Consider the following 11,973-nt stretch of genomic DNA (forward strand, 5'->3'; position numbering starts at 1 on the left):
GAACCCAATGTCACGAAATAGCAACTACACGGCCCTTGGCCATCCAAAATATTCAAAAACAAACAGTTCAAAATAAAATTACAAAGATAAAAAGCTACTCAAGGTCGACAATCTGGCCGCCACGAACAGTCTTGAAGGCTCCCATCACGGACACATCCACTCCCGGAGCCAACACTAAAGCCTGAGCCCTCATTGTCTCCTCAGTAGCCGCAATCGCATCCTTTGCATCACCCAGTAACTCCGTCTTCTCCCTCTTCAAGGCAGCAATCTCGGCCTTCAGAGTCTCCGACTCAGTAAGAAGCACGGCAGCTTGAGAACCCGCATTTGAAGCCCGCTGCCGCTCCTCTGCCAATTGGGAAAGAAGCGAAGTCTCAACCTCGGAAAGTCGGAGAATCTCCGCCCCGGCTTCCTCAGAAGACTTCACTGCCTACTCCTTCGCAGCCTCGGCAGCCTCAAGCTCCTCCTTCAACTTAGCCACCTCAGCCTGAGAATGGCGAAGCTTCTTATCCAACAAACCGACCTGAGCCATCACAGGCTCAGCCTTCCGAACGACAACGGCAGACCGAAGAAGGGCACGATACACCGACTTGGCCTGGAACGAAACATCACAGCCATCAAAAAATGGCTCCGTACCAGGCATCAAGTGTTGATCAATGAACCCCGAAGCATCAAAGCGTCGGTCCATCACACTAGGCACAAGACCCTCTTCCTCAAAAGTCTCGCTGCTCGGCTCCTCAGGCCTTTTTCTCTTCCGAGAAGCCTCAGCAGCCGTCACCGCGACGACTTCAGGCGAGTTCGCAGGACCAGGAGAAACCTGAGCATCGACCCGCACGCCCGAAGAAACCACCTCTTGAGAAACAGCCTGCGACCCCACGACGGAGTTAGAAACAGGAGTAGCCGGAGACGACGACCCCTCCTCCTGGGCCATCGCTGCCTTCAACCGTGCCAAGGAAGTCAAACCACCAGCCATCTCAACTGAAAGAAAACAAAAATCCCAAGTTACAAAAACGGGAAAACAAACATAAAAACCAAGAAAAGAACAGACACACACCAACATACGACCGACAAGCAACCAGATCACCCATCACATCCCGAGGATTAAGAGGACGCTCTCCAAACAACTGCCACAGAACAAGAGCAATATCCCGCTCCTCCAGGGTCAGGAACTCTTTCGAAACCCGAGTAAACACCGACGGCCCCGCCTTAAAGTTCCAATAGGTGGGGAACCGACGCTCACCCTCCAATGTCAGCCAAAAAGGATGATGCCCCCTTGCGGGACGAACCTTAAAATACCCACTCTTAAAACCATGAAAAGAATCTTCATACAACCCGAAGACCCGACGATGAGGCTGAGCTCTAAAAGACACATACCCCTTCTTGTGCTTCCCTTCCTTAGTTGGAAGGGTACACAAAAAGAGAAAAAGGAAGACGTTTACCGAGGCAGGAAGCTCCAAAAATTCACAAACGAGCTCGAAAGACCGTATCGTCGCCCAGCTATTCGGATGCAGCTGGGACGGCGCCACGGAGCACCGTCTCAATAATTGTTGAACAAACGGGGAAAAGGGAAGCCGAACGCCAAGCCGGGTAAACATCGCCTCATACACCCACATCCAATCCGGCACAGTCGGAGAGTCCAGATTGGTATAGCAAACCCTCTCATCAACCCCGGGAAGAGAAAGCTCGTAATGGCGTTCGGCGTCGCCACCCCCGCAAACAGCTCCTTGATCGCGGAGCCGCTGGAGGTCCGCCTCCGTCATCCGCGACAGCGTCCCCCACACATCACTAGTAACCCAAGAGAAAAGACTGGGGACACCCCCCGCCGGGGCCACCGGAGCCCTCACACCCTCAGTCCTTCGACGAGCCATACCTAAAATAGTGACGAGCACCACCGTCAGCCAAACCCCGCGGCAGAAAACGGCGGATGAAACCAAAAATAGACACCACCATACACCACCAATTATACGATGGCGCTCGCCCCCCTTACGGAATCCACTACCCCAACAGAACTATCTACCACTATGCAATACCGTCATATACCATAAAACAATTCTAAATCTACACAAAGAAAGACAAAGCAGAGGAAGCAAAAAGAAACAGAAGAACACCAACCTGATGATGCGAAGGAAATAAATCCAAGGAGAAAATGCTACGGCAGAAGACCAACCAAAGCCACAGAGTGCGAAAGGAAAGCAGAAGATGCTCTTTCGGAGAAGAAAGCAATAGAGAAATGAAGCAAACGAGGGAACTGAAGGAAGAAAACCAAAACGGTTTTGAAAAAGTGAAATAACGCAAATACCCCTGGAAAGCAAAGCAAACGTGAGGGCAAAAGAGGAAAACGCCCCCCACAATAAATGCCCCCTGGAAAAAAGCAATTAATAAATCACGCCTCGAAGAACGCAACGGGCGCAGTAGACACGGAAGAGTCACGTCAGACCAAAACGGTCAGACGAATCTTCCAAGAGACGAAACTGAGGCACCGACCTCATCTCAAAAGCACCAAACGGCCACTCTAGAAAAACTAAAGGCCTAAAGCCCGCGGTAAAAGCAGTATCTCCCAGCGACAGACCGACCTCGCTCACTCTCCCGCTGCGGGGGCAACTGTTACGGACCCGAGCCACGGAGCTCGGACCCGGGACTGCACCCAACCCGGCTCCACAGGTCCAACCCGCACCTCGCTCAGAAGGCCCCGAAAACCGGCCTTCCAGAGCTCCTAACCAACTTTCGAATTCATTCGTCCATCTTATCTTAACCAGATAAGATAAGATAAGATACCCATCATCGCCTATAAATAGAGGACCCAAGTCCCCCCAGGTATTCATCCATTCCTCATACCTTATACCTCTTAGATCCATTCTGACTTGAGCGTCGGAGTATCTTTGCAAGTACCTCCCCCCATTGCTCCAGTCAGACAACCCGACTTCAACCCAGGTCCGCAGGTTCCCGATCCATCCTTCAACCCGTACCAGAGACATCTCATACACTACTTATTCCAAACAAATTTGCAAAAACTTAATATAGCACATAAACTTTAATTCACAAAAAATTTGCAAAATGTTGAAATCAAACCCTTAGACATTGAATTGCTACAAATCTAGCAATTTTTATTATCCGAAAGTCGCATGCAATAACAAGAATATTCAACGATTAAATACAAGTCCTTTCATTTTTCTTGCTGTTGTTTTTCTCAACCATTAACATTACTAGCTAAATCTCTCCTATCTCATTCATTCTGATCCCATTACAATACGTTAAAAAAAATTTAAAAAAAATCATTTACATTAAATTTATATTTTATATTAAAGCTTGTGTCGTAAGACAGCATTCTGAACTACTTTCTACCATTTATTCGATAGTCCAAAAGTGTAATCCCACTACAAATTTGTACCTTCTAGCCAACAAGAAGGTACAAGCAACAAATATGAACGAAACTCCCCGTGTAATGTACAACAAATACCTAGTTAGCTATATCAACAAATGAGGAAATAAACTAAGCTAAAGAATCATATTCATTATAACTTACTTTTCTACAAAGCCTATTTTCAACCATATCTTGAGAATAGGGAACCCCCATAACTAGGCATCAACAACACTGGCAAATTAGCCTTAGGCACATGAGAATCAAACAACAAATTTTTCAACCCCTTACTTCAAATCAACCTTGGGAAACTTTGGAATTACAGGAGTTGCCAATCATCCTCATTGTTGCCTGCTTTGTTGGCAACGTCCATAGCTACGGAATCGTCGTCTTGGAATCCAGTGTTGCCACCCAGCGCATTGTTACTAGCGGCCTGCGGTAAGAATCCCCTAGACTGTGCTACCGTGAATAATGGGGCACCATTTGATTCTTCAGCAAGCTTGGAAGCTCGGGAACAGAAGTCGTCGAAATCATCTGACAGCCACCATTAACAAGCAGATGATCGGGGTCAACAGAAAGCTTAGATGTTAGCCCATGTTGTTTTAGGTTGTGAAATTAAGGCAAAGAAACCAGCAAACCTTTGTCTCGGCAGTAAAATCCAATAGCCAAGGATGGGTCAATTGAATCTAGGGGTATGTGCCTGATAACACTGGTAGAAGTTTTGCAAAGTGAGACAAAGATTGAATGAGATAAGAACAAGAAGAAAATCAATACTGGTAATAAGCCTACTTGCTATGGTATGAGGAGGTGCTAGTCTCTTGGTATTCACCATTGATATTAACAACCTGAAAAGCATGTAAAACACAATAATGTAGCTCTTGCCACCTTCGACTCGTAACAAGAACAAGTTATTAATGGAAATCATACGGCCCCTGAATCATGATGCTTTACCCATCAATGAAGCTAAAAGTAAAATTACTGTAAAATTAAAACATCATGCAAAGGAAGCAAATGCTAATCCACTTTTGTGTGATGAGAAATTCCTAAGAATTGCTTTACCATTTCTAATTTAGCATAGAAGAATATTCATATACACAAAACTTTAAAGAATATCAGATAATATTATTATCCATAATAATCCAAACTGAATTTGGAGAATGATTCATCCTGATTTGATCACTACAATCATTGCAGATTGTGTTTAATTTAACCAAATCATGTTTCAATCGATATAATTTATTGCAAATAGAGATAGATAGGTAGATGGTTTCTTGGTTTTTCACTCTTACTTTTTGACTTGTCTGTTTCTTTTGAAACTAAAGGGCTACTACCTAGGCCGGTTGAGAACATACAATGTATATAAGTTTACTAAATCAACAATGGAAATAAACATGGAGCAACATATACCTAAATTAATACAGTGCATTAGTGTACAACCTATATGACAAGTTCCAACATCCGAATAGTGAAATAAATTAATAAAGCCAGTAAATGGCAATTATTTTTGAGAATAACGTACCTGCTGAACTTCATGTGGATCAAGGTACAATGCCTTGTCACCCTGAATCCCAATAAGATATGTTGAAGCACCTGGTTTACCGCCCAAAATACCAAGGCTCTGGGGGAATTTGAAAGTTGATTGCAATAATGGGATATACCTGATAATGGTTTAGACACAACAGATCAGTCATATTGTCATAGTGCCATATTGAAAAAGAATGAGAGTAGAAGTAGAACAAATTCAAATTATATTTTTAGATCTTCATGTGGCAATGACTTAACATGAGCCAATTATATAACTGTATTCAGATAAAGGAAGCTCTTTCTATACAAATTGACACTTTTATAGTTCATGTAAGAATAAAAATATTTTCTTATGCATTGTAAGTTCCAAACCTTACCATCACATAAAACTATAATAAGTGCCCTTAATAGTAAGTAGTACCTATTGATTTATAGTCCTATAGAACATTGAAAAAGTTACACACCTTGGATTGATTTTATCAAGTCCAAGAACCAGAGGAACCAATAAAAGCAGAGGCGTCCAAACAAGTTTGCCCCATGAAAAGTCATAACAGCGTTTGGATGCATCTTCAATGCAGACAACTGGTGCTCCACCACGTTCTCCATCTTCATCTCCAGAAACAACATAAATTGCCATTGGAAGTGGCTGCTCTACAAGGTTGTCTGTCTCCCTCTGGTTACGAGCTAGAACTTCCCATGTTCGACACATGGCATATGGGCCCACCCATGATCCAACAGCAAGGCCATAATCTTTACCGGCTTGAAGGAGATTGTGAATAGAGAAAGCAGAAGCCTCCGAATCACCAAAACTTTGCAAGATCTCAATATATTCTTTATCCAGTGGCTGCAGATTATGAAAATACATACTTACTCAACCTATTGGCATATATATTAAACAAAGAAATACATACAACAAATGAATAAAAAAGTTACAATCTGATTACTAGAACAACACACTGCAAATCAATCACCTTACCTTATCAATATTTTTCCTCCATGATCTACCTAATTTATGAAAGAGCAATGCCTGTACACGAGGAAGGTCATTTGATGCTGTTAGTTGCTATATTTTGAAAGAGAACACAAACTGAGGAAACATTAAATAAATAAATAATAGAAAGTAATAATTGATATAAAGAGGCTTTTTTCTTTCTTTTTTTTTTTTTTTTTTTTCCTTTTTCTTCTTTCTGGGATACCACAAGAACTATTATTAGAATAGAACTGAGATTACAAAAAGAGGATAAGCCATCCTCACACCCACATATACATACAACAGGTAAATTTGAGACGTGAAAATCTTAGCTACATAACACCACATCCTAATCCTTTTAAATATTAGCTAAAGAAGATTATACTAAAGTACAATGGGGCAATAGCTTAGTCAAATACAACCATTGGATAAAAGGCACAATACCTGAGCTACAAGCATCTGGCTGCTCCGTAGCATACATCCCCAATTAACATCACTAGTATACTTTGAATCTCCAATAGCATCAAAGCCTATAAATATGTATGTACATTAATATTTGTGAATAAAATATCTAAAATAGAAAAACATCCTAGAAAGCACAGTATATATTTGACAGACCTTTCCGATATGTTACTAGGATTTTTGAAGAAAAATCTTGCTCAAATGCGGCAAACTCGTTACTAGTATCTACATTTGCAGTCGATTCTTGTTGTGAAATATTATGGCAGACACCTAGAAGCCATATATCACCATCAGAACTTGAAATCTCAGTCCTCCCTGTCCCAAGTACACGTTCTTGAAATCTCCTCATCGAGACGCTGTTAACAACTTTCCTCACAGCAGCTGCCCACCCACTATTTCCAAAATAAACTGCTTTCTTTTCAGAAGGCGATGGTTCATTATACGTTTCATAGACCGAAAAACCAGCTGGAAAAAAACCTGACCACAAGGAAGCCTTAGGATACTTACTTTCACCAGACCCTACTTTCAAAGATGCAGGCACCTGACTGTTATCTATAGTCTCAACTGAGCTTTTAGAAGAACATGTTGCACCAATGATCTTCTCATAGATACTCTTCAATACCATTATGATGCCACAGAAAACATGAGTTGGCTCATAGAAACAAACCTGAGTGTAGGTCAATATCTGCAGGTGAAGGGGAAACAGACCTGAAAGGCATCAAAAAACATGCTTGTAATCATTCAAAACAATCTAGGAATTGAAAGATTCAGCCAAGAAACTATTAGAGCTTTCTTTATTGAGCTATTTAAACCATCCAGCAACCTGAAAAGGGGGGGGGGGGGGGGGATATTTTCAGCTACTACAAACTAACACAACAAACAACATAGGTTGTCTCGACTAGCTAAAAGACAAAGGAATCAATGAATAATAACATTATCATCCACAACTCATGAAGTATCCCCTAGTCATAATCTTGTTGAAAGAAAAAATCAGAAAATCCAATTCCCCAAATCTGTAGAACCATCCTTAGTCAAACAAGATAAACGTGTTACACATACATAATCGATGCCCAGGATCAATGATGCCATTTCACACATTTTCCAAAGCACAAAACATGAATCTTCATTACAAGAAAAAAAAGAATAACATAAAATAAAAAACACAGAACAAAACCCAAAAAGGAAATTTGCGCAGTGACATAAATCGATAAATCGAATGGTTTCTGAGCACGCAAATCCAAAATTCATTGAAAATGCTAAAGCAATTGCAGAGTAAATCAACAAACCTTGATAAAAGAAAATTCGAAGGGAATTAAAAGAGTTAACAGAAAATAGGGGAGAAAAGAAAAGCAAGATTCTGAAAACTGAACCGATCATCGAACCACTCCAACTACTGGTTCACCGGTTCATTGGTTCAACCAATTTAACTATGGTTCAATCGGAATAACCATTTTATAATAAAATAATAATTAAAATAAATAAACACACAATCATAATTATAATCTAATATAAATTTTAAAATGTCATTCAAACTAAAAGCACTACATCAAAATTATACAAGTATTTACTTAATTCATGCATTTACTAGACAAAAGAAACAACCAAACATGAAATGCCAACATTAAATTTTATCATCAATCATCAAAATCCACAAAAACTTGCTCCACATTTGCTTCATTGAGATCATCTTCACCTTCATTTTCAAACATAGACACAAGTATACAAGTATTTAACTTAATTCTTGCATTTACTAGAAACATAACACTGCCACAACTAACACAAATACAAATCAATTGATAAGCATACATCCCTAATAACCAAAATTTTCCCAGTACTACTATTTTCTTTTACATACTTATGATACCCATTTATCCATCAGAACCTAGAAAATTAAAAAGGAAAATACAAATACTAAAGTTAAATAATTCATTACAGTCAATGAGAGATTTTTCTAATTTCTTTTAGGCATATGATCAAACACCATGTGCATGAGTGTCCACAATGGCAGAATCTTATTTTAAGCTAGACAGAACTTTAACTACTACTAACAATAGCTTATAAATGAGCTACGAAACCCTAACTACTCCCACGATAACCTTTAGATTGAAACAATTTCAGAGGTGGAAAGGCTCCACGTTAAATAATCAATATTTGAGGAGAAAGTTGAAACTCGCCAAGTTACCCGTCTTAGACTCTTCGTTATATAAACGGGGAGAGTAGAAAATATCGAATTAACTTTAAGGAAGTTTTCAGTTGAACTTTCATCATTTTCAGTGTTGAAATAAAAAACATAAATTCAAATTTTGCATATAAAAGAAAATTAACAAGACAGAATAAGCGAGTTTCCACAGCATCAGTAACAACAATGGCAGTTTCAAAAACAGCAGCAGAAAAACTAGCAGTACTAGGTAAGAAACAGAAGCAAAACAACAACGTAATAAACAGCGGTTTAAAATGTAAGACATGAAATAAAAACAACAAATGTTAAATTAAACTTTAAATAGCAGCAAGGAAAACAACGTAATAAAGAAGAAACCAGTACCAGCAAGAACAATGAATAGAAATCACCTTTCACAGCTGAGGGAGATGGTGTACAAACTCGAACAGATGAGGGAGATGGAGAACAAAAGAGGGCTGGAACTCAAACAAGCGAGGGAGAGGGAGCACAGATGAGGAACTCGAACGGGAAGACGAGGACTGGAGCGCGGCGGAACAGAGGATGAACAGCGGCGGAAACGCGGCGAAACAGAGGCAGAACAGACCTGTGGATACGATGCTGGAGCAGTGCGGACGGCGGCGGAGTAGACGCGACGGCGACAGCGGCTGGACAGCTTGAAGAAGGGCGAGGAGATGGAGGCTTAGGGCTGCCCCTTTTCTGCGTTTGAAGGTCGAAGATGAGAGGAGTGTGAGCTGAGGGAAAATTTAGGGATTTTTGCGTAAAACGACGAACGTATTGCGCAATTTATCAAAAACCGTCCGGGTCCTGGTTCGATTTGACCAACCGGTTTCTGGCCGGTTTAACAGTTCCGCGACGATTTTTAAGTTTTAAGTAACGGAGACGGTTCTGTATATCAATCGAGCTGCTGAAGTCATCGATTCCCAGTTTGACTGGTCCAACCAATCGTTTTTTCAGAACATTGAACAGGAGGTTACAAAGGTTTATATTCTTAAAGCGGTTTATGTTTAAATTTTAAAATTAATTTTTAATTATTCTATTTGAATAATTTTGAAACTTATTTTATTTAATTATGTAATTTGTCCTAATTTAATGTATATAAAAAATTAAAAAGTATATTCAAGGCTTAATAATTATTTTTTTTTCAACTTTTGTCCTTTTTTCTTTTTTTTTTTCTACTCAAATAAATAGAGTCTTAGGATTTTGGTTTCAAGCTCGCGAGTATGACTTTTGTTCGGTAGGTCGGTTACCGGACGGTTCGGGTCAGGACCCAGGGTGAAGGAAAGGGCTCGTCTGGTCGCGGTCTTCCAGTCCAGACTGGGGAGGTCCCGAGCACGTCGTGTGAGAAAGGAGGGGGGGTGCCACCTGCAAAGACATTCTGACGCTCTTGTCAGAATATGTGTAGGCGAAATGAGGGTGGTGTAGGGATATGACGTACCTCGGGGGAAGAGCCATTCTTCCCCTTATATACATGTCAGTTCTGGGCCCCTCTGGAGGTCAGGCCCATATTTTTAGGGACGCTGTCCCATAGCTGTGTGTGAGCTGTGTGGGACGCGTGTCCGGGTCGGTTGAAGGGCGCGTAGCCAGGCCGGGTGGAGCTCGGGTTGGGTCGGCCCGCAGGAGTCCTGGGCTGGGCCGTAACAGTGCCCCCGACGCGCCAGTGATGGTCGCGAGGATGATCGGTGGCGCGTGATTTCCTTACTCGTGCGTTATCGTCGAGTCGGCTGACTGTGGGAGAGACGCGTTTCTGGTGCGCGTGTCTCTTGGTCTGCTAAGGCGTTCGTTCGTCGCTTCGTTCTTCGCGCTGAGCATTAAATGCTCGTAATGATTTGAAAAAATCCTGCGCGCAAAGACCATTTTGCCCTTGCCTTCTTTCGCGCTTATCATGGTGCTTTTTAAACAGTTTTCTTTCCTCTTCCTCCCACTTTGCTATTTTCATCTTCTTTTCTCCCTGACATCCAAAAATTTCTCTATTCGAGCCAACTTGTGCCTTTCTTTTACGCTCCAGTTTCGTACTCCACTTCAGGTAATTTCTTGATCCTTCTCCCCCTATGTTTATACTATGCCTCATTGTTGCAGTAGTTACCGTTTGTATGTTTTGGTTTGCTTTTGCTGAATGGCTTTCCATTGGTGGGGTAGACGAACTAGGGGAGGGGTACCATTCCTGGGTAGGTTTTAGGTGATTTGCGTGATAGGTGTAGTTTTTAACTGTTCTTGGCCATGATCTAAGTTTGAAAAGGCGTAGTTTCTGGGTTTCTATGGACTCCCGACCTCATAGTCTAACGGAGTGGTACCCCGATGTAGGTATGCCTCGCATCGTTTCCCGGTCTTCAGGAACTGGCGCGGCCTACGACCCGTACGCCTGGGTGACCGATGATATAAGGAGCTCACCCAACCAGATGGACTTGGAGGAGTTGACCGAGTTCCGGCAAGCCGGCTACTTGTGTGGGGGGGACTGACGAAGAGGCCAACTACGAGGCCATTGTCCCTGCCCCCATGAGCGTATTTATGAGCTCAACTTTCACTCCCCTCGTGTCCCCGATTGGATCTGGTTTTACAAGTCCATGTTCACACAAGTTGGCGTTCAGATACCGTTCTCCGAGTTTCAAATGGCGCTGTTGAACCGGATATCCGTCCCCCCTTCTCAGCTTCATCCGAACAGCTGGGCTTCGATCCGCTGCTTCGAAATGGTCTGCGAGTACTTGGAGCTGCTGGTGTCGGTGGACGTTTTCCTCTTCTATTTCAACCTTACCAACCCCTCCAAGCAGGGGAAGGCGAGAAAAGGGTTTCTTTCTTTCCGTTCTGCCCAGGGTAGGAGAATTTTTGGCCTTTTTGAGGACTCCTACCATGGTTTTAAAGATAAGTACTTCAAGGTTCGTCCCGTCAAAGGTCGTCACTCCTTTTGGTTGTCGTTAGAGGGGGAGCGCCTTATCCAGACTTATTGGAGTTTTGGTGCGGGGTCGAATCCTTTCATCAAGGTGACGTTGACGAATGGATTTTTGATGGTATAGAATTTTCACAAATGAATTCTTGTTGCAAGTATAGCTTCTAAACCAACAATAATCCTTTCATACAAAAATTTGCTTGTCACAAGTAACAAACCCCTAAATTCTATAAACCGAAGTATTTAAACCTCAGGTCGTTCTCCCTAGGAATTACAATGAAGTGTCTTGTTATTGGTTATGGATTGTATTTTGGGGTTTTGGGATAAGAGACATGAAATGTAAATGACAATGAAAATAAACTAACAACTAAAAAGCACTTGGCAAGGTTGTGAGAATTAGAAGTCCTATCCTAGTTATCCTCCTCGATTGTGACCGCAATTGTCCATTGCTACCACTTAGTTAACCTCTAATAATGGAGGAAAGTCAAGTGGATGAATCAACTTGATTCCACAAGTCCTAGCCAACTCCCAAGGGAAAGACTAGCTTTAGTGATATCTAAATCAATTAGCAACTTCTAATTATCAATCAACAAAGATATTAG

At 41.8% G+C, this 11,973-nt stretch overlaps 1 protein-coding gene across 5 annotated transcripts; it reads right to left on the reverse strand.

Moving 5' to 3' along the window:
- Positions 1-3,272: 3,272 nt before the first annotated feature.
- Positions 3,273-9,245, reverse strand: LOC112742557 (cysteine protease ATG4). Of its 5 annotated transcripts, none has more exons than XM_025791799.2 (10): positions 8,880-9,213; positions 6,819-7,019; positions 6,468-6,719; positions 6,294-6,379; positions 5,856-5,906; positions 5,344-5,723; positions 4,875-5,013; positions 4,145-4,200; positions 3,994-4,064; positions 3,273-3,889 (listed from the first exon to the last, which is right to left on the reverse strand). In XM_025791799.2, the coding sequence occupies exons 2-10, from the start codon at positions 6,934-6,936 to the stop codon at positions 3,675-3,677; spliced, it is 1,368 nt and encodes a 455-aa protein (XP_025647584.1). In that variant the 5' UTR covers positions 6,937-7,019; positions 8,880-9,213; the 3' UTR covers positions 3,273-3,674. The 5 variants fall into 5 exon arrangements, with proteins under 5 accessions (XP_025647584.1, XP_072070284.1, XP_025647583.1 ...); XM_072214183.1 differs by having other exon boundaries at positions 6,468-6,703; positions 8,880-9,207; XM_025791798.3 differs by having other exon boundaries at positions 6,468-7,019; positions 8,880-9,245.
- Between the last annotated feature and the right edge of the window lie 2,728 nt (positions 9,246-11,973).

Source organism: Arachis hypogaea, chromosome 14, assembly GCF_003086295.3.
Source record: "Arachis hypogaea cultivar Tifrunner chromosome 14, arahy.Tifrunner.gnm2.J5K5, whole genome shotgun sequence".
Classification (NCBI taxonomy): Eukaryota; Viridiplantae; Streptophyta; class Magnoliopsida; order Fabales; family Fabaceae; genus Arachis; species Arachis hypogaea.

Excerpts from the sequence above, each read along its gene's own strand:
- LOC112742557 (XM_025791798.3), bottom strand. The coding sequence starts at position 6,936 with ATGGTATTGAAGAGTATCTATGAGAAGATCATTGGTGCAACATGTTCT. Across the intron at positions 5,907-6,293 it reads GCCAGATGCTTGTAGCTCAG|GCATTGCTCTTTCATAAATT; the intron begins GTATTGTGCCTT and ends CCTCGTGTACAG. Across the intron at positions 3,890-3,993 it reads ATTTTACTGCCGAGACAAAG|ATGATTTCGACGACTTCTGT; the intron begins GTTTGCTGGTTT and ends GGTGGCTGTCAG.